This window comes from Hyaena hyaena, unplaced genomic scaffold, assembly GCF_003009895.1.
Source record: "Hyaena hyaena isolate Hyena2069 unplaced genomic scaffold, ASM300989v1 scaffold_30, whole genome shotgun sequence".
Taxonomy (NCBI): domain Eukaryota; kingdom Metazoa; phylum Chordata; class Mammalia; order Carnivora; family Hyaenidae; genus Hyaena; species Hyaena hyaena.
The window spans coordinates 2,058,388-2,080,791 of NW_024080662.1; the positions used below are offsets into that span (position 1 = coordinate 2,058,388).

At 44.2% G+C, this 22,404-nt stretch overlaps 1 protein-coding gene across 1 annotated transcript; it reads right to left on the reverse strand.

Moving 5' to 3' along the window:
• Positions 1-615: 615 nt before the first annotated feature.
• On the reverse strand, positions 616-20,459 carry FBXW12 (F-box and WD repeat domain containing 12). The gene is made up of 10 exons (XM_039228069.1): positions 20,370-20,459; positions 19,226-19,263; positions 18,874-19,031; positions 17,557-17,675; positions 11,269-11,478; positions 10,313-10,471; positions 8,916-9,126; positions 7,779-7,957; positions 7,567-7,700; positions 616-715 (listed from the first exon to the last, which is right to left on the reverse strand). Exons 1-10 carry the CDS (start codon positions 20,457-20,459, stop codon positions 616-618), a joined length of 1,398 nt encoding a protein of 465 aa, XP_039084000.1.
• Positions 20,460-22,404: the final 1,945 nt, after the last annotated feature.

Consider the following 22,404-nt stretch of genomic DNA (forward strand, 5'->3'; position numbering starts at 1 on the left):
CTAGCTACCTTTAAGTATTAACACCTGTTTTTCTAATACATTTATTTTTTGCTTCCATTTTACAGAATTTATTTTTGCTTGGTTATAGGCAAGAATAGTGACTAATCCTGGTGGCCTTCACCTTTTCAATTATTTATTTTGAAAGATTTTTAATTTTTTAAAGTAACCTCTACACCGAACATGGGGCTTGAACTTATAACCTCGAGATCAAGAGTTGCACACTCCACTTACTGAGCCAGAAAGGAGTCCCTTAAATTTTTAAGTAGGCTGCATGCCCAACATGGGGGTCGAACTCACAGCCCTGAGATAAAGAGAGTTGTGCCTTCATTTTTAACCCAGCCTCAATCTAAAGTTATACTTTCCCCTCTAATATGCTCCTCTTGAATTGATTTGTGTGCCCATTTTACTACTTTAGTATTTGATACTGTCCCTGATGGCAAGGACAAAGGATATGTTGCTCCACATTCTATCTGCTACAGTGTCTGATTTACCAAAGATAGGGAAGTCATTACTTCTTTCCCAGTATCACTAAAATAATCATTCTGAGTTTGCAAACTGAATTCTCTTTACTACATTGAGGGAGAGGATGCAAAGTTAATTCCATTAGTTTCCATATTACATATGCAAAGAATACATCACCAGACTGCTGGACTCACGACTCTTTGACACCACACACACTATGCTCATGTTATCACATACTGCTTTGGAGACATAGCTGCCAACAGAAAAAAAAAGGGGGGGGTTAATTAGTGGACAGAAGGGAAAGTAGTTATTTTTATTGTTGATACTAAATTTGAACCTGACAAAGATACCTTTTCCCCAAATCAATTGGTTCTTCGATCACTGAAGTCACTTAGATTTGGTTTTGAATGGCTGCACAGATCTGGCAGTTATGCTGGTTATTATTTGCAGGAGTAGCAATCTGAACCTACCCTGAGATAGCACTGCCAGAATTATCAAGATCATCTAGCAAATCAGAGATATTATTTAACAATGAGAATATTTTTATTTTAAAATAGAATTCTGTTCCCTTTGACTATACCTGCTCTATTCCAGGCAAATACCTAAAAAGAGGTCATACCTCCCTCCCCATGGGGTAATGGGGAGGTTGTGAAGCATGGCCCTGTCAACTCTTCTCATCTTGTATTAAGGAGGTAATACTCCTACCCCTCTTCTCCAGGAGTCCAGAAACTGGGGGTAGAGTTCTTGTAACCATCTCTGCCTTGCACTAACGCAAGCAAAGGTGGCACCTTTACCCCTCCCCTGGGGAGACTGTGAGGTGGAGCCCTGTTGACCATCTCCTCCCCTGCACTAAGGTGAGTAGAGGGAGACTCTTTCTCTTCCCTTCAAACACTGCAGAGACAAGTAATAGCTAAAAACTCCTCAAATTTGGTATACCTACAGATTGAAAAAGTTGATCAAACCCAAACAGGTTAAATTCAAAGAAGTCTACATCAGACATCAAATTTCTGAAAACTAAAGACAAAGAAAATAACTTGAAATCAGCCTGAGAAAAAGGACACTTCCTCTATAGAAAAACACCACTTTGAATGACAGTAGATTTCTCATTGGCTACCATAGAAGCCAGAAGGAAATAGCACATTTTCCAAATGCTGAAATAAGAAGAGTTAATATACCAATTAAAAGATCTTGGGACAATGTGGATAAAAATCATGATGCAATTAGATGCTGTCTACAGGAAACTCACTTCAGTTGTAATCATATAAGCAGATTGGAAGTCAAGGAATGGAAATCAATGTAACAGACAATCAAAAGAGAGCAGGACTAGCTAAATGAATAACAGGTAAAGTAGATCTCAGAACAAAGAAAACTGCCCAGGACCAGGAGGGACATTACACAAAAATAAAAGGCTAACTAAGAAGACAATACTACTAAATGTGTATGTACCAAATGACAGAGCTGCACGATGAAGTGAAAACTAATAGAATTTAAAAAATTTTTTGTTTTATTTTGAGAGAGAGAGAGAGAGAACTCACGAACAGGGGAGGGCACAGAGAAGGACACAGAATCTGAAGCAGGCTCCAGGCTCAGAGCCAGACGTAGGGCTTAAACTCACAGATCATGAGATCATGACCTGAGCCGAAGTTGGACACTTAACTGAGCCACCCAGGCGCCCCAAAACTGATATTTAAAGGAAAAAGAGACAAATCCACATTTACAGTTAGGACATTCAGTGATCTTTTCTCATAATTTGTAGAACCACTAGATCAAAAATCAAAGGATACGAAGGAACTGAAAAAGATAAATCAACCACAATGATGCAGTCAGTTGCCAATTATAGAACATTCCACCCAGCAAGATCAGGATATGCACTCTTTTCAAGCACACACACAAGCTTTATCAAGATTGTTTTATGACCCAGGGTACAGTCTAAATTAAACAGACACATAAAATAGTGGAGAACATACAGAATATGCTCTCTAATTGATTTACGCTAGAAATCAATAAAAAAGATAGTAAAATATCCAAAAACTTGAAAAATAAACTCACTTTTAAGTAATCCATGGGTCTCTGCTCCTGCAACTAATATTACACTATAGGTTAAGTAACTGGAACTTAAATAAAACTTGAAAATAAATAACCCATGGGTCAAAGGGGAAAAGGGAAATTAAAAAGTATATGGAAAAGAGGCACCTGGCTGGTTCAGTTGGTGAAGTTGCCCCACTCTTGGTTTTGGCTCGGGTCATGATCCCATAGTTCAAGAGATTAAGCCTTGCGTCAGGCTCTGTGCTGAAAGCATGGAACTTGCTTGGGATTCTCTCTCTTCCCCTCCCCTGCGAGCTCATGCTCACCCTCTCTGTCTCTGCCACTCTCCAACACACAAAAAAGTATATGGAACTGAGTGAAAATGAAAATACAATCAACTGAAATTTGGAAGTTGCAGCCAAAGCCGTGCTTAGTGAGGAATTTAGAGCATCAAATGCGTATATTTCAATATTTCAGAGGTCTCAAAGCAATAATCTAAATTTCAACCTCAAATATTAGAGAACAAAATAACCAAAGCAAGAAGGGAATAAAAGCAGACAGAGATGAAACTGAGAGCAGCAAAAACAAAAAAAAGACAAATCACCAATATCAGGAGTAAAGGAGGTGATATCAGCATAGATTCTGCAGATATGTAAAAGACTGAAAGGAACAAATCCACACAAATAAATGTAACAAGTTAGATGAAATGACTAATTCCTGGAAAACTGCAAACTACCAAAACTCACTGAGCATAAAAGAGATGATCTGAATGGTGCTATAACCATTAAAGAATTCATAGTTACAGGGCCCCTGGGTGGCTCAGTCGGTTAAGGGTCCGACTTCGGCTCAGGTCATGATCTCATGGTCCATGGGTTCAAGCCCCACATAGGGCTCTGTGCTGACTGCCAACTCGGAGCTGGGGCCTGTTTCAGATTCTGTGTCTCCCACTCTCCATGACCCTCCCTTGCTCACACTGTCACGCTCTCTCTCAGAAATAAATTTTTAAAAACACTAAAAAAAGAATGCATAGTTATAACCTTCCAAAAAAGTAATCTCCAGGCCTAGATGGTTCCACTGGAGACTATTAAATTTTGTTGTTTTTTATTTTTTTTTGAAGTAGGCTTCATGCTCAGTGCAGAGCCCAATGCAGAGCTTGAACTCACAACCCTGAGATCAAGAGTCAGGTGTTTAATTGACTGAACTACCCAGATGCCCCCTATTAAACTTTTAAGGAAGAGGGGCACCTGGGTGGCTCAGTCGGTTAAGCATCCGACTTCAGCTCAGGTCATGATCTCACGGTTTGTGGGTTTGGGCCCCACATCGGGCTTTGTGCTGACAACCAGCTCAGAGCCTGGAGCCTATTTCAGATTCTCGGTCTCCCTCTCTCTCTGACCCTCCCCTGCTCATGCTGTCTGTCTGTCTCTCTCTCAGAAATAAATAAAACATTAAAAAAATAAATTTAAACTTTTAAAAAAATTTTTTAATGTTTTATTTATTTCTAGGAGAGAGAGAGAGACAGCGTGAACAGGGGAGGGTCAGAGAGAGAGGGAGACAGAATTGTAAACAGGCTCCAGGCTCTGAGCCGGCTGTTAGTAGAGAGCCTGATGCGGGGCTTGAACCCACAAACCATGAGATCATGACCTAAGCGAAAGTCAGATGCTTAACCGACTAAGCCACCCAGGCGCCCCTAAATTTAAACTTTTAAAGAAGAAATAATACCAATTCTACATAATCTTTTCCAGAAGATAGAAGGTGAACACTTGCCACTAGTTTTATGGAGCCACCACTATTTTAATGCCAAAATGAGACAAAGACAGTACACAAGACTACCAATCAGTATCCCTCATGAATACAGAAGCAAAAATAATTAAAGTATTAATAAATTGAATCTAGCAGTACATAAAAAGAAAAATACAGTATGACCAAGTGGGGTTTATTTCAGGAATGCAAGGCTGCCTCAATATTCAAGAAAAAAAAAAAATCAATGTAATTTGACTTATTAGCAACCTAAAAAGGAAAAATGAGTGGCACCCAGCTGGCTCAGTTGGTGCAGTGTGCCAAGATTGATCTTGGGGTCATGAGTTTGAGTTCTACGTTGGGCATGGAGATCACTTAAAAATAAAACCTTGGGGCACAGGTGTGGCTCAGTCAGTTAAGCATCCGACTTCACTCAGGTCAGAATCTCATGGTTCAGGAGTTCCAGCCCCACATCCAGCTCGCTGCTGTAAGCACAGACCTGATTTGGATCCTCTGTCCCCCTCACTCTCTGCCCCTCCCTCACTCATGCTCCCTCTCTTTCTCTCTCAAACATTAAAATTTTTAAAAACAAAATCTTAAAAAATTAAAAATTAAATAGAGAAATAATGTTCTTATAGTAATTGATGCAGGAAAATCATTTGGCAAAATTATCTATTGATAAAAAAAAAAACCCTCAGCAAATCAGAACTAGAAAGGAACTTCCTGAACCTAATAAAAGGCAACTAGAAAAACATACAATGAATATCATAATGGTGAAAGACTCAACACTTTCTATAAAAGGCAAGGATACCTGCTTTCTACTCCAATGTTGTTACTGAGGGTTTTTATGTTTTTAAGTAAGCTCTACACCCAATGTGGGCTTGAACTCATGACCCTGAGATCAAGAGTTGCATGCTCTACAACTGAGCCAGTCAGGTGCCCCTTGTTATTAAAAGGTTATATCCAATAAGTCAAGAACAAGGAATAAAATATATACAGATGGAAAGCAAGGGGAAAAAACCCTGTCTATTGACAGATGACATGATTGTATACATAGAAAAAAAATCACAAAATGTTTATAAATCTATTAATAACAGCTATTTGAATAACAGTTTACCAAGGTTGCAGGATACCAAGTTAGTATTTCAAAATTCAATCATGGGGCGCCCGGGTAGCTCAATCAGTTGTGTCTGACTTTGGCTCAGGCCAGGAATTCACAGTTCATGAGTTTGAGCCCCATATCAGGCTCACTGCTGTCAGCCTGTCAGCACAGAGCCTGCTTCAGATCCTCTGTCCTCTCTCTCTGCCCCTCCCCCACTTGTGCTTGCTCTCTCGAAAAATAAAACATTAAAAAAAGTCAATCATATTTCTACATGCTATTAATAAATAGAAAATGGAAGACATTACAGTTTATGTAGCACCTAAACCACTAAATACTTAGGTATACTCTTACAAAATGTTTGCAAAATCTGTATCTTGAAGACTATAAAAACACTGATAAAATAAGGAAGACTTAGTAAGAGACATAAGGTTCATGGATTGGAAGACTCAATTGTGAAGATGATCAGCTGTAAAGATCCCCAAACTTATCTATAGATACAATAGTATTCCAGTATAAACTTCAGCAGAATTGTGTGTGTGTATTCTATTTCTTTTAAAGTTTATATATGTACATATGTAATCTCTACACCCACTGTGGGACTTGAACTCATGACCAGGAGATCAAGAGTCACATGCTCTTCTGACTGAGCCACCTAGGAGCCCCTAATTTTTTTATTTCCTTAAGTAATCTCTAAGACCCACATGGCACTCAAACTCATCACCCCAATATCAAAAGTCACATGCTCCACAAACTGAGCCAGCAGCGTAACCCCCCCCACCCAGAATTTTTATAGACATTTACAAACTTATTCTACAATATGTGTGAAAAACAAGGGAACCAGAATAGTCATAGTAATTGTGCAAAAGAACTGGAGGACTCACATCATCAGATTTTAAAATTTCTATAAAGTTACACTTTCAAAGTAGTGTATTAGAGAAAGGATTGACACATAGACACCTGGAACAAAAGAGTCTTGAAACTAACATATATATGTTATATATACACATTTTTAAATATATGTATATATATATTCAATGAAAAATGTTTTTTCTCCCACAAATGGAGCTAAATAATACCTGTATGCAAAAAGAAAGAAAGAAAGAAAGAAAGAAAAGAAAGAAAGAAAGAAAGAAAGAAACCCTGATCTACATCTTGCAATATAAAATTTAGTTCAAAATAAATAACAGACCAGGGCACCTACATAGCTCAGTCAGTTAAGCATCTGACTCTTGATTTCGGCTCAGGTCACCATCTCAGTCATGAGATCAAGCCTCGCATCAGGCTCCGCGCTAGGCATGGAGCCTGCTTAAGATTCTCCCTCTCCCTCTGCCCTAACCCAGCTTGTGTGCCCCCCACCTCAAAAAACAAACCCAAAATGGATAACAGATCTAAACATGAAACCTACAACTATACAATTTTTACAAAAACATAGGGAAAAGTCTTTGTGACTTTGGGTTGGGCAAAAATTTCTTAGTTACAACATCCCAAACCTCATCTTTTTAGAAAAAAATTAGACTTTATCAAAATTAAGAGCACTTGCTCTTTGAAAGAGAGTGTTAGAGTAGAAAGAAAAACCACAAAGTGGAAAAAAATATTTGCAAATCCTTATCTGATAAAACTTACATTCCAAATATATAAAGAACTATCAAAACTTGATATTAAAAAACAACCCAACTAAAAAATGTACAAAAGATTTGAACAAATGCTTAACTAAAGAAGCTATTTGGATGGCAAATAAGCCAGTGAAAAGCTACTCATCATCATTAGGGAAATAGACAAAAAACTGTAATGAGAGAGCACTATATGCCCACTAGAATGTAAAAATAAATAAAACAAAAATGGAACACCAAGTGAGAATGTAAAAATGTATAGCCCCCTAGGAAAGCATTTGCAGTTTCTTACAAAATGAAGCATACCGTATGACCGGACACTTCCACTCTTAGGTAAATATGAAAACGTGTTTATCCCAGGCTAGAAACAACATGAATGACCCTCAACTGGTGAGGGGATGAACTGTGGTCCATCTATACAATGGGACCTTTTGAAATCTACTGCAAGGGCTGTGAACATACTCTAAGAATTAGCAATTCTCTTTTAGGACAGAAGTTTATTCCTAAATGTCCTTGAAGAATTTAAAAGACAAACCAAAATCCTCACCTGCTATCCATTTATTATTATTTTTTTTTGATGTAGAAATGTAAAATCTTGAAGGGAAGTTTAGGCCACAAAGCAGGGCTTACCAGCTCGGCGCCAGGTTACTCCCTATGTGCTCCAGGTGACAGCAGCTCTTGAGGTATGGGTAACGGCCTTCCTCTTCCCACATGTACACGTGCAGAGAGTCATCCATGGATGTGGTGAGGACATGTAGAGAATCCTTCAAAGGAGACCTGGGATGAGTGGCCCAGAGTCACAGTCCGAGCAGTGAGCGGCGCGGGGAGAAGGGCATACATACCGCCCATACATTGCCGATGGTCCTCTGGTGGTCCTCAAATCGTTGCAGCTGGTGTCCACTGATGGTGAAGAGGAACAAGTACGGCCCACTCTCGAAGATGATCATATTTCCATCACTGGCTTCCATCCAAATCGGACTCTCCATATGAAGTGGCAACAGGAAAGTTGCAATCTGATGGGCTGTTTTCATGCAGAACACACACACTTTGGATCATTTAGTCAGAATGGTATCTTTACATGGAATGAAAAAATATACTTGTTACTTTCATGGGACCTCAGTCTGGTGAGGAAAATGAAGGACAGGCCAGTGACAGATACAGGTCATTGACCACGGTAACGGGTGCTAGGACATGGGAACAGAGGGTGGTGGACAGTGACAGCTCAGGCACTGAGGGGGCATTGGGACCCAGACCCAAAATCAGGATGGGAATCTAACCACATCTGCCCAAGGCGCGCCTAGGTGGCTCAGTCGGTTGAGCATCCAACTCTTGATTTTGGCTCAGGCCACGATCTCACGATGAGAGCAACTCCCATGTGAGGCTCCATGCAGCGCCAGACATGGAGCCTGCTTAAGACATCGATCTCTCTCTCTCTCTCTGTCTCTCTCTCTGTCTCTCTCTGTCTCTCTCTCTGTCTCTCTCTGTCTCTCTCTCTGTCTCTCTCTCTCTCTCTCTCTCTCTCTCTCTCTCGGCACCTGGGCTCAGTCAGTTAAGCGTCTGACTTCGGCTCAGGTCATGATCTCACTGTTCAGGAGTTTGAGCCCCGTATGGGCTCTGTGCTGACGGCCTAGAGCCTGTTTCAGATTCTGTCTCCCTGTCTCTCTGCCCCTCCCCCACTCACATTCTATTTCTCTCAAAAATAAACATTAAAAAATAAAATAAAAATAAAAAAATTTTCTCTGTCCCTCCCCAGCTCATGCGCAAACTCTAAATAAACAAATAAAAACACATCTGTCCAAGAGTAGGGTGGAGTGTAGAGGACAGAGCATGGGCATCAGAGAAGCACAGGCAAGGGGTAGCCTGCAGCTCAAGAAATCCCCTGCCCGCTTCACACAGACCGTTTCTATAGCATTTAGAACTTCAAAAGAATGCATGTGTGAGGGGAGGAGACACCGTGTTTCCGGTGTGGCACTGCCTACCTTGAATGACTGTTCTGTCCCCAGTCTTCTCAGTCATTAGGTCAAAGGTGGTAAATCCCGTCTTTTTGAAAGAGCCTCTTCGGTACATCAGTGTTACCCTGCTCGTCCTCCTCGGGGCCCAGCAGGCTCTGCAGCAGGATGAAAACGGGATAGAGAGGGACAGGGGGCTTTTGCCTTCCGATGGTTTCAGCAAGCACTCTGCGAAAAAGACCTACGGAGAGATTGTTGCACATGTAGTCAGGTGAAGGGGGAAGTAACAGCATCTCTGTGCAGGAGGGACTCCAGAAAAGCCTCCTTAAAAATCCTTATTTTGTGGGACACCTGGCTGGCTCAGTCAGTTAAGCATCTGACTCTTGATTTTGGCTCAGGTCATGATCTCATAGCTGTGAGATCGAATTCCACGTTGGGCTCTGTCCTGAGTGTGGAGCCTGTTTAAGATTCTCTCTCCCTCTCTCTCTGCCCCTTTCCCGCTTGTGTGCATGCTCTCTCTCATTCTCTCAAAACAAATAGACATTAAAAAAAATCCTTGTGTTGTGGGACGCCTGGCTGGCTCAGTCGGTGGCACATGTAACTCTTGATCTCAGGGTTGTGAATTCAAGCCCCACACTGGGCATGGAGTCTACTTAAAACAAAAACAAAAAAACCCAAATCCTTGTTTTGTAGCCAAACTTTATTCTGAATCTTAGGAAGCAGAGTATCATGGCTTGTCACTTGACATCCAAGGACCTCACCATCTTCCTATCCTGCCTGTCGTGGTCATAGAGAGCGAAGTCCCTACAGCCATGCTCCTGGCATGCCACGGAGGTACAGAAGCATCTGGCTGCATTGGAGCCCAGATCAAGTTGCCTTTGGCTCGACAGATCTTCCCTCCTCGGAGAGGGGGTCAAGGGCGGTTTTGCTTTTGCTGCGTCCTCTCGGCTCCTAGCTCTCTGATGCCCAATCCACCTGTGCCATGGTAAAAACAGCTTGGCTCTAAGGCCACGGACTTTCTCCAAGTGCCATTCAGAGGTGGATTCATTTTTATTTACTCGTGGACTTCTTTGTACTTTCTAGCCAAGGTGGAGAAGAGCAAGGAAGGCTAAAGGGAGCATGGTTACCAGAGATTCTCCTCTCTTGAGATCTCCCTCACCTTCCTCTAGCTCTTCCGCCAACTCAGCCTTCTCCTTGATGCAAATTTTCATGAACGAACGTTTGTTTTTGCACCTAGACACCATCACTTCCAAGAACACTGCTTCTTGGCTATCAAAATGGATTCTAAATGTGCTATGGCCTTTGAGAGGAGGGAGCCCTGTGTCTGGTCCTTGCTGAGTTCTGCAGGTTCTCCGACACTTCCTAAACTTCACCTTCCTAATGCCTGACCCTGTCCTCCCAAGGTTAATCCGCAGAGCAACACTTACCCTGGGCAAGATATTCTGATGTGTCCCAGATGCAAAGATCCACTTCTTGTCAGGAGAGCAGCATAGAAGGTCAACATTGTATTTAAATGCATGGACTTTAGAAACACACCTGAGCTCAGGCACTGTCAACGTGTAGATGTCACCTTCAGAATTGCCTACCTGAAACCAAAGCAGCACCACCACATCAATGGAAGGAGACAGGAAATTGATTATAAAGCACACAGAAGGCAGCACGGTCAGCTGCAAAATATCCTACTGTTCTGGTGCGCTTGGGTGGCTCAGTTGATTCAGTGTCCAACTCTTGGTTTTGGCTCAAGTCACAATCTTATGATTTCTTGAGGCTGAGCCTCACACTGGGCTCCATGCTGACAGTGCAGAGCCTGCTTGGGATTCTTGGTCTCCCTCTGCCTGCCCCTCCCCCACTCACTCTGTCTCTCAAAATAAACTTTAAAAAACATTTAAAAAAATTCATATTACTGTTTCTTCCATCACATAATGGAGATTAAAACCTGCCTCGACGATGTGAGAATGAGCCCAAGGAATAAAACTTTCTAAACCCCAAAGCATTCTTCTCAAGGACAGTTGTTCATTAGCACATCAACCCTATTCTTTTTTTTCTGTCTCCCCAAACCCACAGCTCTCCCTCCCTAGACCCTGTCCAAGGTTATGTACTGTACAATGCACACTTGAAAGAAGAGACATGGGTATGAAGTAATTCAGGGAGGTTTTTTTTCATTTTTGGAAGAATGACTAGGGGAATGTACTTGTTGTAGATCAAAGGTCAAAATGGTAGCAATGTTTGTATGACCAAAATTCTTTGGTCTGTTTTGACCCTCAGGGTACATGGCAGGGATGACTCCAAGAAGATAGACTGTGATGTGACAATAATGGGGCCATGATAGTGGCCAAGGCAGCAGGCATTTTGTGGGCCCCCTTCAGATGCAGGGCTTCCTTACCATCAAGAACGGGCCATCCTTTGTGAGACAGACTTCCAAAGAAAAGCAGGCCTTAGATATGGGGAAGGCAGCCAGGGCATCCCGATCCTGACAGTTCCACACTTTGACAGTTCCCTCCAAATCTACAGTGACTGCCAGATGCAGGTGAGGGAGGGTCGCCAGATGCTTGATACTAGACTGCTGGACGGGGCTTGACCAGATCGTAGTACCCTAGGGAAGGAGAGTAACGCTGTATGTGTGCCAGAACTCCTCACACCCGCGAGGCTTTCATGTTGCCAGTGTTTATTTGGAAGTCACCTCCAAATTAGAGACGTTTCTTGTTTCTGGGGGAAAAAGAAAAGAAAATACCCCCCTTGAAGGGATAGTGAGCACAAAAAAAGCAGCAATGCAATATATTCAAATAATGGAAGAGCTCACTACATGACAGGAATAAAGAATGATCAGACTTCTGGGCTCAAATCAGTTCTGGCTCTTTTTTTGGTTTGAGTTTATTTTTGAGAGAAGAGAAAGAGAGCAATCAAGCAGGGGAGGGGCAGAGACAAAGGGAGAGAATCCCGAGCAGGGTCCTCACCGTCAGAGAAGAGCCTGATGTGGGCCTCAAACTCACAAACCAAGAGATCATGACCTGAGCCGAAATCAAGAGTCAGACGCCCAACCAACTGAGCCCCACCAGGCGCCCCATTTCTGCCTCTTTCGAATGGTGCGACATTCGGCAAGTTACTTATCATTGTAGCTTCTTACCTGGTTGTTTACATTTCACAGCACATGAAACATACTTAGAGTTCTGCCCAGTCCACGGTAGGAATCCAAAGACTATGACCTCTCACAACTGTTATTCCATCATCAATCTCGTACATTGCAAATTAGACAGAATGGTTTCCCTTCTAGGTTTTCTTTAGACTTTTAAGAATTGTGAAGTACATCAAAGAGAAGAATATGAAAATAAATGTAAAAATTGTTACAAAGTGATCATATAACTACATTTTTATTTTTGAGAGAGACAGCACGAGTGGGGGAGGGGCACAGAGAGAGGGAGACACAGAATCCAAAGCAAGCTCCACACTCCCGGCTGTCAGCATAGAGCTCCACACAGGACTCAAACTCACAAACTGCAAGATCATGACCTGAGCCGAAGTCGGACACCTAAACGACTAAGCGACGCAGGTACCCCCGTATAACTACTTCTAAGCCAACTTGTACTTGTTCTATTTACTAACCTCTCTACCCTTCCCAAATATAACCACCATTTTGACTCCTAACACTAAGAGGTGCCTGTGTAGCATTATCTATTGGTTTGTAAATCATCCCAAAACTGGGTAGCTTAAAATCAAAAGTATGATGAGATATCACCTCATACTTGTCAGAATGGCTAAAATAAACGTAAGAAACAAGTTTCAGCAAGAAACTTGCAGAGAAAAAGGAATCCTCATACATTGCCGGTGGGAATGCAAACCAGTGCAGCCACTGTGGAAAATAGTACGGAGGCTACTCAAAAATTGAAAAAAGAACTACCATATGATCTAGTAATTCTACTACTAGGTATTTACCTAAATAAAACAAAAATGCTAATTCAAAAAGATGTATCACTCCTAGGTTTATCGCAGCATTATTTACAATAGCCAATATATGGAAGCAGCCCAAGTGTCTGTTGATAGATGAATGGATAAGGAAGAAGTGGTATATATACACAATGGAATATTACTCGGTCATGAAAAATAATGAAACCTTGCCATTTGCAACACCATGGAGAGATCTAGAGAGTATAGTGCTGGTGAAATAGTCAGAAAGACACATACCATATGATTTCACTCATATGTGGAATTTAAGAAACAAAACAGAAAAAAAGAAACAAAACAAGAAAAAGATGCTTAACTATAGAGAACAAACAGTTACCAGAAGGGGGGTATGTGGGGGAATGGGTAAAATGATGGGAATTAAACAGTACGCTTATCAGGGTACCTGGGTGGCTTAGTCGGTTAAGCATCTGACTCTTGGTTTTGGCTCAGGTCATGATCTCACAGTTCGTGGGCTTGATACCCACATTGGGCTCCATGCTGACTGTGAGGAGCTTGTTTGGATTCTCTGTCCCCCATCCCCACCCTGCTCTCTTTGTCTCTCAAGGTAAACAAACATTTTAAAAAAGAAGAGTACCCTTATCACAATGAGCACTGAGTAATGTATAGAATTGTTCAATCACTATATTGTATACCTGAAACTAATATAATGCTGCATGTTAACTATACTGGAAGTTTCTTTAAGTAAGCAAAATAAGTAAAAATAATCTACCCAAAAAAATTTTTGGAGAGGGTTTAAGACAGAAGTTTTTGTTATCTCAGTTTCTTTTAGAAATTCAGGTACAGCTTGGCAAGGTAGTTCTGGCTCAGGGTCTCTTAGAAGGTTGAAGTTGGCTTCACAAGGACAAGACCCAAGATGGTTCACTCATATGGCTGCAAGTTGGTGCTGGCTACTGGCAGTCCTCAATACTTCACCACACAGACCTCTCTGTTAGGGCTTCTTAGGGGTCTTCATAACATTATTGGCTGGATTTCTAAAAGCCAGTGACGCAGAGAGGAAGTGTCTTTTATGACATAGCTTCAGAAGTTATGCACCATTATTTCCACAATGTCCAATTGGTTACAAAGGTCAGCCCTATTCAGTATGGGTGTGGACTACCTAAGATCGGGAATATGGGACATCTTAGAGGCTGGCTGACACAGTCCCCCTGCAGTCCCTAATCACCTCTGTCCTACATGCAAGATACACTCACCATCTCTCCAGTGCCCCCAAATAGCTCACCATCACTGCATCATCACAAAATCTAGGATCTCATAGTTTAATAAGATGAGGCTCTTTAGACTCCGTTCATCTTGATGTGAAAACCTTAGAACTAAATATACAAGTTATCTTTCCACCCCCCTCTCCAGCCCCAACATACAAAGGTATGGCATTATAGGTAAGAATAACATTATAGACATGATCATTAAAAAAGGTGGGGGGATAGGGGTGAAGGGATGGGAATTACTGCTACACAGAAAATCTGAGGGGTGCCTAGGTGGCTCAGTCGGTTAAGCATCCAACTTCAGCTCAGGTCATGATCTCACTGTTCGTGGGTTTGAGCCCCACGTTGGGCTCTGTGCTGACATCCAGCTCAGAGCCTGGAGCCTGTTTCAGACCCTGTATCCCCCTCTCTCTCTGACTCTCTCCTGCTCACGCTGTATCTCTCTCTCAGAAATAAATAAAACATTAAAAAAAAAATCTGAGATCTAGCAGAGAACGTGCTGGTAGTATGTTGATCAGGATGCAAAGCCTGGGAAAGATTGTTCAGGACTCTTGGCTCGATCTTCTGAGTTCTCCTGCCCTTTCCATACACAGTGGCCCAATTTTGCAGGGGAATGGTTTTTGCAGCCAGCTTCTTCCATATAAAAATTCAGGATTCCAAGTCCTCTTCTGTTAGGATAGCTCAACCCCTTTAAGTGGAAACTGGCAGCATTTCTGTCAATACGAGTCTCTGAAAATCTCTGTGGGTCTCCAAAAAACGTATGGAGTTTATGTCATCAGACGAGAGCCACATTCACAAGTCTTTGAGGTAAATCCGGATACCCTGGGCTGCTGCTGGGGGTCCAAGGACAGACTTAGAGGGTCAGGGCTGAACAGTTCTGAGGCACCCCCCCCTCCCGCCCAGATCATTCTGTGGTCTAAAAAAGAATTTTGCTATGTGCGCCTGGGCGGCTCAGTCAGTTAAGCATCCGACTCTTGATTTTTGGCTCAGGTCATGCTCTCACTGTTCTGGAGATCAAGCCCCATATCAGGTTCTGCACTGATAGTGTGGAGCCTACTTAGGATATTCTCTCTCTCTTTCTCTCCCCGCCCCCTCCCTGACTCATGCTCTCTCTCTTGCTCTCAAAATAAACAAACTTAAAAAACAAAGAATTTTGCAGTCACCCCTTTGACCTCACCCTTATAGTATGGTTTACTGACACTGCCCTGGATGGAGATCTTGCCTGGAGTGGACTTCTTAAATTTTAACATCATTTGCCATCTTGAAAGGCTGATTTTCAGAACCAGGAATCCTTGGCTCCCTGTTATTTGAGAGACCTTATGTTATCCTCTCCCTCTTCCGTTTTACTACAAGCAGCAAGAAGCAGCTGGCATTCAGCATTCTGCCTAGAATTTTCCTCAGCAAGATCACTCAATTCATTGGATATATTTGCTAGTTTCCACATTACCCCAGGTGACAACATTGCTCAGCCTTCTGCAGCTATGTAGCAACGACCTTGTTTTCTCCAGGGTCCAATAACAGTTTTTATATTTTCCTTTAATCATCACTGACAGCAGTGAAGCCTGTTACATTTCTGCTAACAGTCTCCTCAAGGTCCAAAGCCCTGCCCAAAGCTTTCCCAGCTGCTTCCCACTGCCTGGTTCCAAAGCTTCTTCCACATCTTAAATTTTGGTTGTGGCAGCACTCTACTTCCAGGTAGTAAAAACCATTATAGGCGGGCACCCGGGTGGCTCAGTCTGTTGAGAGTCTGACTTGATCTCAGCTCTGGTCATAATCCCAGGGTTGTCAGGCTCAACATGGAGTGTGGAGCCTGCTTAAGATTCTCCCTCCCTCTCTCTGCACCTGGGTGGCTCAGTCAGTTAAGCATCTGACTTTGGCTCCGGTCATGATCTCTCCCCGATCATGGGTTTGAGCTCCGTGTTGGGCCCTGTGCTGACAGTTCGGAGCCTGGAGCTTGCTTTGGATTCTGTGTGTGTGTGTGTGTGTGTGTGTGTGTGTGTGTGGTGTGTGTGTGTGTGTGTGTCTCTCTGCCTCTCCCCCTCTTGCACTCATTCGCTCTCTTTCAAAAATAAACATTAAAAACAAAACAAAGCAAAAAGGATTCTCTCTGTTCCTGCCCATTTCATGTGTACACAGTTATTTAAAACAAATATAAAAACGAAACAAAAAAACAACCTCCCAAATAAATAAATAAACCCACCGTTACCTGTTGCTGGCTAACAAATGACCTAGCAGCTCAAAGCAATAAACACTGATCTCCTACAGCTTCTGCTGGTCAACAGTTCAGGAGCAGACTCGCCTCCCCGAGTGGCTCTGCCTTAGGGTTTCTGCTAGGCGGCCACAGGCCGCCTAGGGAGGCAGTGATCTGAAGGACTGACCACCAGCTTCTAAGATGGTACGTTCAGGTGACTGCACGCTGGTGTTGGCCGTGGGCAGAAGGCCCGAGTTCTTTGCCACGTGGGTCATCATCCACTGGGCTGCGTGAACGTCCTTGGAGACGCGGTGACTGGCTTCCCGACAACAAGTTATCCGAGACGGCACCTCTCTGGTTTCTTTTCTCAGTTTATGGAGACATGACAGACTTAGAACATTGTGTGCTTTAGGGGTACCCTTCTAGATTAGCTCATCATTCTCCTGCCACCTCAAATACTCATAAAGGGGTATTTATCATACTTTAGAAGACCCTGTGTAAGAGGCATTATAGTTTTTTTTTTTCAGTTTATTTATTTTGAGAGAGAAAGTGTGTGTGTGCATGAGTGGGGAGAAAGGAGGTTGGGGGGGGAAGACGGGGGGGGGGGAAGCAAGACAGAGAGACAAAGAGAGAGAGAATCCCAAGCAGGCCCTGCATGGTCAGTACAGTGCCTGATGTGGGGCTTGAATCCACAAACCAGGAGGTCACGACCTCAGCCCAAATCAAGAGCCAGCCGCTTATCTGACTGAGCCACCCAGATGCTCCCAAGATTCACTATGTAATTTTCACAGGGCGAAAAGAGAAGTCAAAACAGGGAAAGCCAAGAAACTAAAAATTTGGGACCCATGTTGGGATTTTCCAATTCGCTATCCAGGGACCCTTGCACTATTTTTACTAATCCTGATATGGAAGATCCTGCTGCTCCCTGGCAGTGGTCGATCGGACTTAAAGACCAGTTTCTGAAAAATCCAACATAACCAGTTGCCAGAGATGGGGAAGGATAGGTAGCAAAGACGCACAGCGCCCAGAGTTTCAGTCACTCCACGTTACCAGCCGAAAATAAGTCCTTGCACAAATTTATATCTAGACACACACAATGAAAAGTGAATTTTCTATGTGTCTACAGGCTAGATGACAAGGTCACAGATTACCGCTGAGAAGACCTGCTCTGAGGCCCTGTTCCCATCATCAGTTCCCCCTATCATCTCCCCCTGCACCAGTTTCCTGCATCGAAGAGGATGGACATGGGCGGACGTTACCTGTACATCTTTCATCGCCCAGTCCCCCCTCCTGCACATCCCTCATCAGCCAGACTCACCTCCTGCACGTCCCAGGCATAAAGCATGTGCTTGGATGACACCGTACAAATGACGGACCTCTCCTGTCCATCCATTGTGGGGCCATTTCCTGACAGATAAGCTATAGGTCCTAGGATTCCTAGAAGGAAATAGGCCATACGTGAGGGATGATGCAGTCAAATAAAGGGACCTCTGTCAGCACAGAGCCTGCTTTGGATCCTCTGTCCCCTTCTCTCTGCACCTCCCCTGCTCATGCTCTCTCTCAATATTAAGACATTTTTTTCCTTCAAAATTTTTAATGTTCATTTATTTTTGAGAGAGAGAGACAGAATGCAAGCAGGGGAGGGACGGGGGAGAGAGAGAGAGAGAGAGAGAGAGAGAGAATCTGAAGCAGGCTCCAGGCTCTGAGCTGTCAGCACAGAGCCCGACGTGGGGCTCGAACTCACGAACCGTGAGATCACGGCCTGAGCCAAAGTTGGACCCTTTACCGGCTGGGCCACTCAGGCGCCCCATTTAGAAGACCTGGGGCACCTGGGTGGCTCAGTCGGTTAAACGTCTGACTTCGGCTCAGGTCGTGATCTCACAGTTCTTGAGTTCCAGCCTCACGTCGGGCTCTGTGCTGACAGCTCAGAGCCCGGAGCCTGCTTCAGATTCTGTGTCTATCTGTCTCTCTGCCCCTCCCCTGCTCATTCTCTCTCTCACTCTCTCTCTCTCACTCTCTCTCTCAGAAATAAAACAAAAAAAATTTTTAAATAAAAGACAAAAAATAAAGACATTTAAAAGATGACATATAAAAGATAAAAAAAAAACAGGTACTAGGAATAAAGCAAACAATAGAACCTGTGCTATTTAAGTTTCCTTTTTGTTTAAAATTTTTATCCTAGAAGGGATGGAGCCTGTGGAGAAAGGGAGTCATAACAGGGTCTTGTGACCCCAGGGAACAAGAGAAGAAGTGGGGAGACCAGTGACAGCTACCCGCGGCAGCCCGGTCCCACCCACTTTCAATCATCTTTCTCTTCACTGAATGAAAATATAGCAGGGCACCCGGGGGGCTGTTGGTTAAGTGCCCGACTTCGGCTCAGGTCATGATCTCACGTTCATGGGTTTGAGCCCCACATCAGGCTCTGTGCTGACAGCTTAGAGCCTGGAGCCGGTCTTTGGATTCTGTGTCTCCCTCTTTCTCTGACCCTCCCCTGCTCACGCTGTCTCTCTCTCTCTCTCTCTCTCTCTTAAAAGTAAATAAAAAACATTAAAAAAAAAAAAGAAAATATAGGGGGAAAATAGGATTTCTTAAAATAAGCCTGTCACGTTCCTCCAGGCTGCGCCTAGCCCCATACCAAGGTTCCCAGTTGCTTCTTTGAAGACAAAGTCCTCTGGCTTCGCCAAGGCCATCCGATACTCCAGCTTTGTCTGTTTGAGGAAGAATTGCTTCCATGTCTGTGAGCCCAGGCACGTGGAGAAGTTGCAGAAGCTCCATTTCTTCAGACACAGGTTTCTGGAAACAGAGTCATAACCCCACCCCAGGCTGCCCATGGTCAGTCCACCTCCTCGGTAGCACTGGTCTCACGAACCCCTTCCTCACGGTGAGCGTCACTCACGCCTCTCACACGCAGGCCTCCTCGGTGCACAATCGTACGTCCTCCTCCATGAGACACACCTGCCTTCCCACCTTGCCCCTCCCTTGCTCACCTCCACAGGTGATGGTTCTCGGCAGCCCTATTCCATTCCTGAGGGAGAGAAAGGAAGGGGTGAGCAGGCGGGCAGCACCCAAAGGCTGGCTCTTCCTCTGCCACCACGTGTTCCGGGAGCAAGGCCCACACCGGTTCACCAGCCAGCATCCCAGCTCTCATGGCCCTCCCAGTCTGCGGGGGACGAGGACATGGTGACAGCAGAGGCCTGTCACGGCTAAGGCAGGCCCTTGGGATTCCTGGGAGAGTTTGGAGGGAGAAATGTGGACTTCCTGGAGCTTGAAACGGAAGCCGCAAGGACCACTTAGTACAGCAACTCCTAGATATCAGTTTGCCCTTTTCATTTAACAAAACAGGGGGCCTCAGAGGTGAAGGATGCGAACTCCCAGCACGCAATGTATCACTCCACTGTTCTGCAAATCGGTGCTCAAACTGGTCAAGAGAAGCAACTGAGGGGAGCCTGAGTGGCTCAGTCCTTTAAGTGTCCGACTTCAGCTCAGGTCATGATCTAGAAGTTCGTGAGTTCAAGCCCCGCATCAGGCTCTGTGCTGGAAGCTCAGAGCCTGGAGCCTCCTTCAGATTCTGTGTCTCCCTCTCTCTGCCCCTCTCCCAAGTGGACTCTGTCTCTGTCTCTCAAAAATAAATACACATTTTTTTAAAAATCAAAAAAGAGAGAGAGAGGGGCCCCTGGGTGGCTTAGTCGGTTAAGCGTCCGACTTTCGCTTGGGTCATGATCTCGCAGTTCATGGGTTCGAGCCCCGCGTCGGGCTCTGTGCTGACTGCTAGCTCAGAGCCTGGAGCCTGTTTCAGTCTGTGACTCCCTCTCTCTCTGACCCTCCCCTGCTCACGCTGTCTCTCTCTCTCTCCTAGAAATAAAAATAAAATAAAATAAAATAAAAAAATAAAAAATAAATAAAAAAGAGAGAGAGAGAGAAGCAACTGAAATCCAGGGGCATGGCTCTATGGGAGCTGAGCAGATGGGCCTGAACCAGGTAAATTTAAGCAAAGAGGGAGGCTGTGTGGGTATAAGGTTCCGGTAGCTAAGATCTCAAAACTGAGGGACCGAGGTAAAAGGGGGCTTGTGCAAAGACTCGTGGAGGGGTGTGTGGGGGGGGGTCAGACAGCGGGTTGTGGAGAGCATTTACCCTGTTCACTTGGGAAGCCTGGAGCAAGCTGAACGCGTCCAGGAAAGAGAAAATTTTGAACATCGGCAGATCAGGCAGCCGGAGCGCCATCACGCGCGGCCTGAGCCTGCATCCAGTCTCCTTTCTCCTCTCCAGTTGCTCTGAATTTAAAGGCCTGGCCCAGCTCTGCAGGCCCCGGGAGGACTCCCAGCGGCAGCTCATCTGGCTTTGATGGAGCGGGGCTGCAGGTGCGCGCAGGCAGGCGGGCGGCCCTCCCCTTAGGCCTCTTCCGGGGCCAAATCCACGCAGCACAGGGCACCCCTCCCTGCACTCGCCTGTTAGTGCTCATTATGGCAACGTGTTCGACACCTTTGTTTTTGCACTGTGAACTGAAAGTGCAGGATCTGGAGCAGCTCTCGGTGCTGATGAACTTTTCGAGACTCTCTAGGAAATTTTGACTGACCCGCTCACATTCGTTAAATTCAAGTCTGTGTGACACCCTCCACGTTCCAAATCACTGGGATAGGGAATCAGCTTGACACATTTATATGCCTATTTTGGGACATTGAATCTGGCCAGCATGGCCTATCTCCCAGCACCAACACAGCCCCTAGCGTTCTACCTTTGTGCACTTCACTTTCCAGCGGAAGGAGAAAGCATGGGTCACAGACGCCTGCGCAAAGGGCACAAGGCTTGTCTAAGATGACTCACAGGTGGTGCCTTTCTCTTGTGACCCAATACTTTTCTTCCAAGAAGTTAATAACTGATTGAGTATTTTCTTTTTTTTATTTTTAAGTTTATTTATTTAAAAAATTCTTTTAACATTTATTTTTGAGAGAGAAGGAGAGACAAGTGTGAGTGGGGGAGGGACAGAGAGAGAGGGAGACACAGAATCCGAGGCAGGCTCCAGGCTCCGAGCTGTCAGCACAGAGCCCACAAACCATGATATCATGACCTGAGCCGAAGTCAGATGCTCAGATGCTCAACTGACTGAGACACCCAGGTGCCCCTTAAGTTTACTTATTTTGAGAGAGAGAGAGAGAGAGAGAGAAAGAGAACGAGAGGGATGGGGCAGAGAGAGAGGGGAGAGAGAGAATCCTAAGCAGTTCTACACTGTCAGCGCAGAGCTGGACATGGGGCTCAAACTCATGAACCGTGAGATCATGACCTGAGCCAAAACCAAGAGTCAGATGCTTTACTGACTGAGCCACTCAGGTGCCCCTGATTCCAGTATTTTCTATGAGTTCCTGTCTGAGGCTTTCTTAAACTGCTGCCTCCAGCCTGACCCACAGTAGTGGTTTTCAGAAGCACCATTTTCCACAATGATATCTACTCTTATCCAAAACTAGACTGGGCATTTCTTTTTCTTTTTTTTTTTTTCTAATTAAAAAAATTGTTTTAATGTTTATTTTTGAGAGAGAGCAAGAGAGAGACAGAGTGTGAGCAGGGGAGGGGCAGGAAGAGAGGGAGACACAGAATCTGAAGCAGGCTCCAGGCTCTGAAATGTGAGCACAGAGCCCAACATGGGGCTTGAACTCATGAACCATGAGATCTTGACTTGAGCTGAAGTCTGTGGCTTAACCGACTGAACCACCCAGACTGGGCTTTTCTGGAATAAATGTCCTCTTCCTCAGAATTTGCAGTGGGTTAACTTTTCACACTGACAGGCCCAGAAAGGACAAACCTGACAACTATGGGGAGCCATATTTTTCGTTCTGTTGTATTAGGTTCATAGAAAACTGGTTTAAAGGGAATGTGGTTTGGAGAGAAATAAATTGTCATAAAGAAAAAAAATCTTGGTTTCAAGAGAGATAAAGGGAGTCTTACAATATATTTCATATCAATAATTCAAGTCCTTTCTATGTCCGTTTCCCTGAACCATGCCATTTTACTAATTATAAAATTAAAATACAATCTGTGGGAGCATCTGGGTGGCTTAGTCTGTTAAGCATTTGACTTCAGCTCAGATCATGATCTCATGGTTCATGAATTTGAGCTCCGCATCGGGCTCTGTGCTGACAGCTCAGAGCCTGGAGCCTGCTTCTGATTCTGTGTC

What these genes read in the sequence shown, in the direction of transcription:
- FBXW12 (XM_039228069.1), bottom strand. Translation starts at nt 20,459, where the DNA reads ATGGCGCTCCGGCTGCCTGATCTGCCGATGTTCAAAATTTTCTCTTTC. An exon ending in CCATCGGCAATGTATGGGCG is followed by an intron (nt 7,701 to 7,778) that starts GTATGTATGCCC and finishes TCTCCTTTGAAG; the next exon opens with GATTCTCTACATGTCCTCAC. An exon ending in AGTAACCTGGCGCCGAGCTG is followed by an intron (nt 716 to 7,566) that starts GTAAGCCCTGCT and finishes TTCTGTTGGCAG; the next exon opens with CTATGTCTCCAAAGCAGTAT.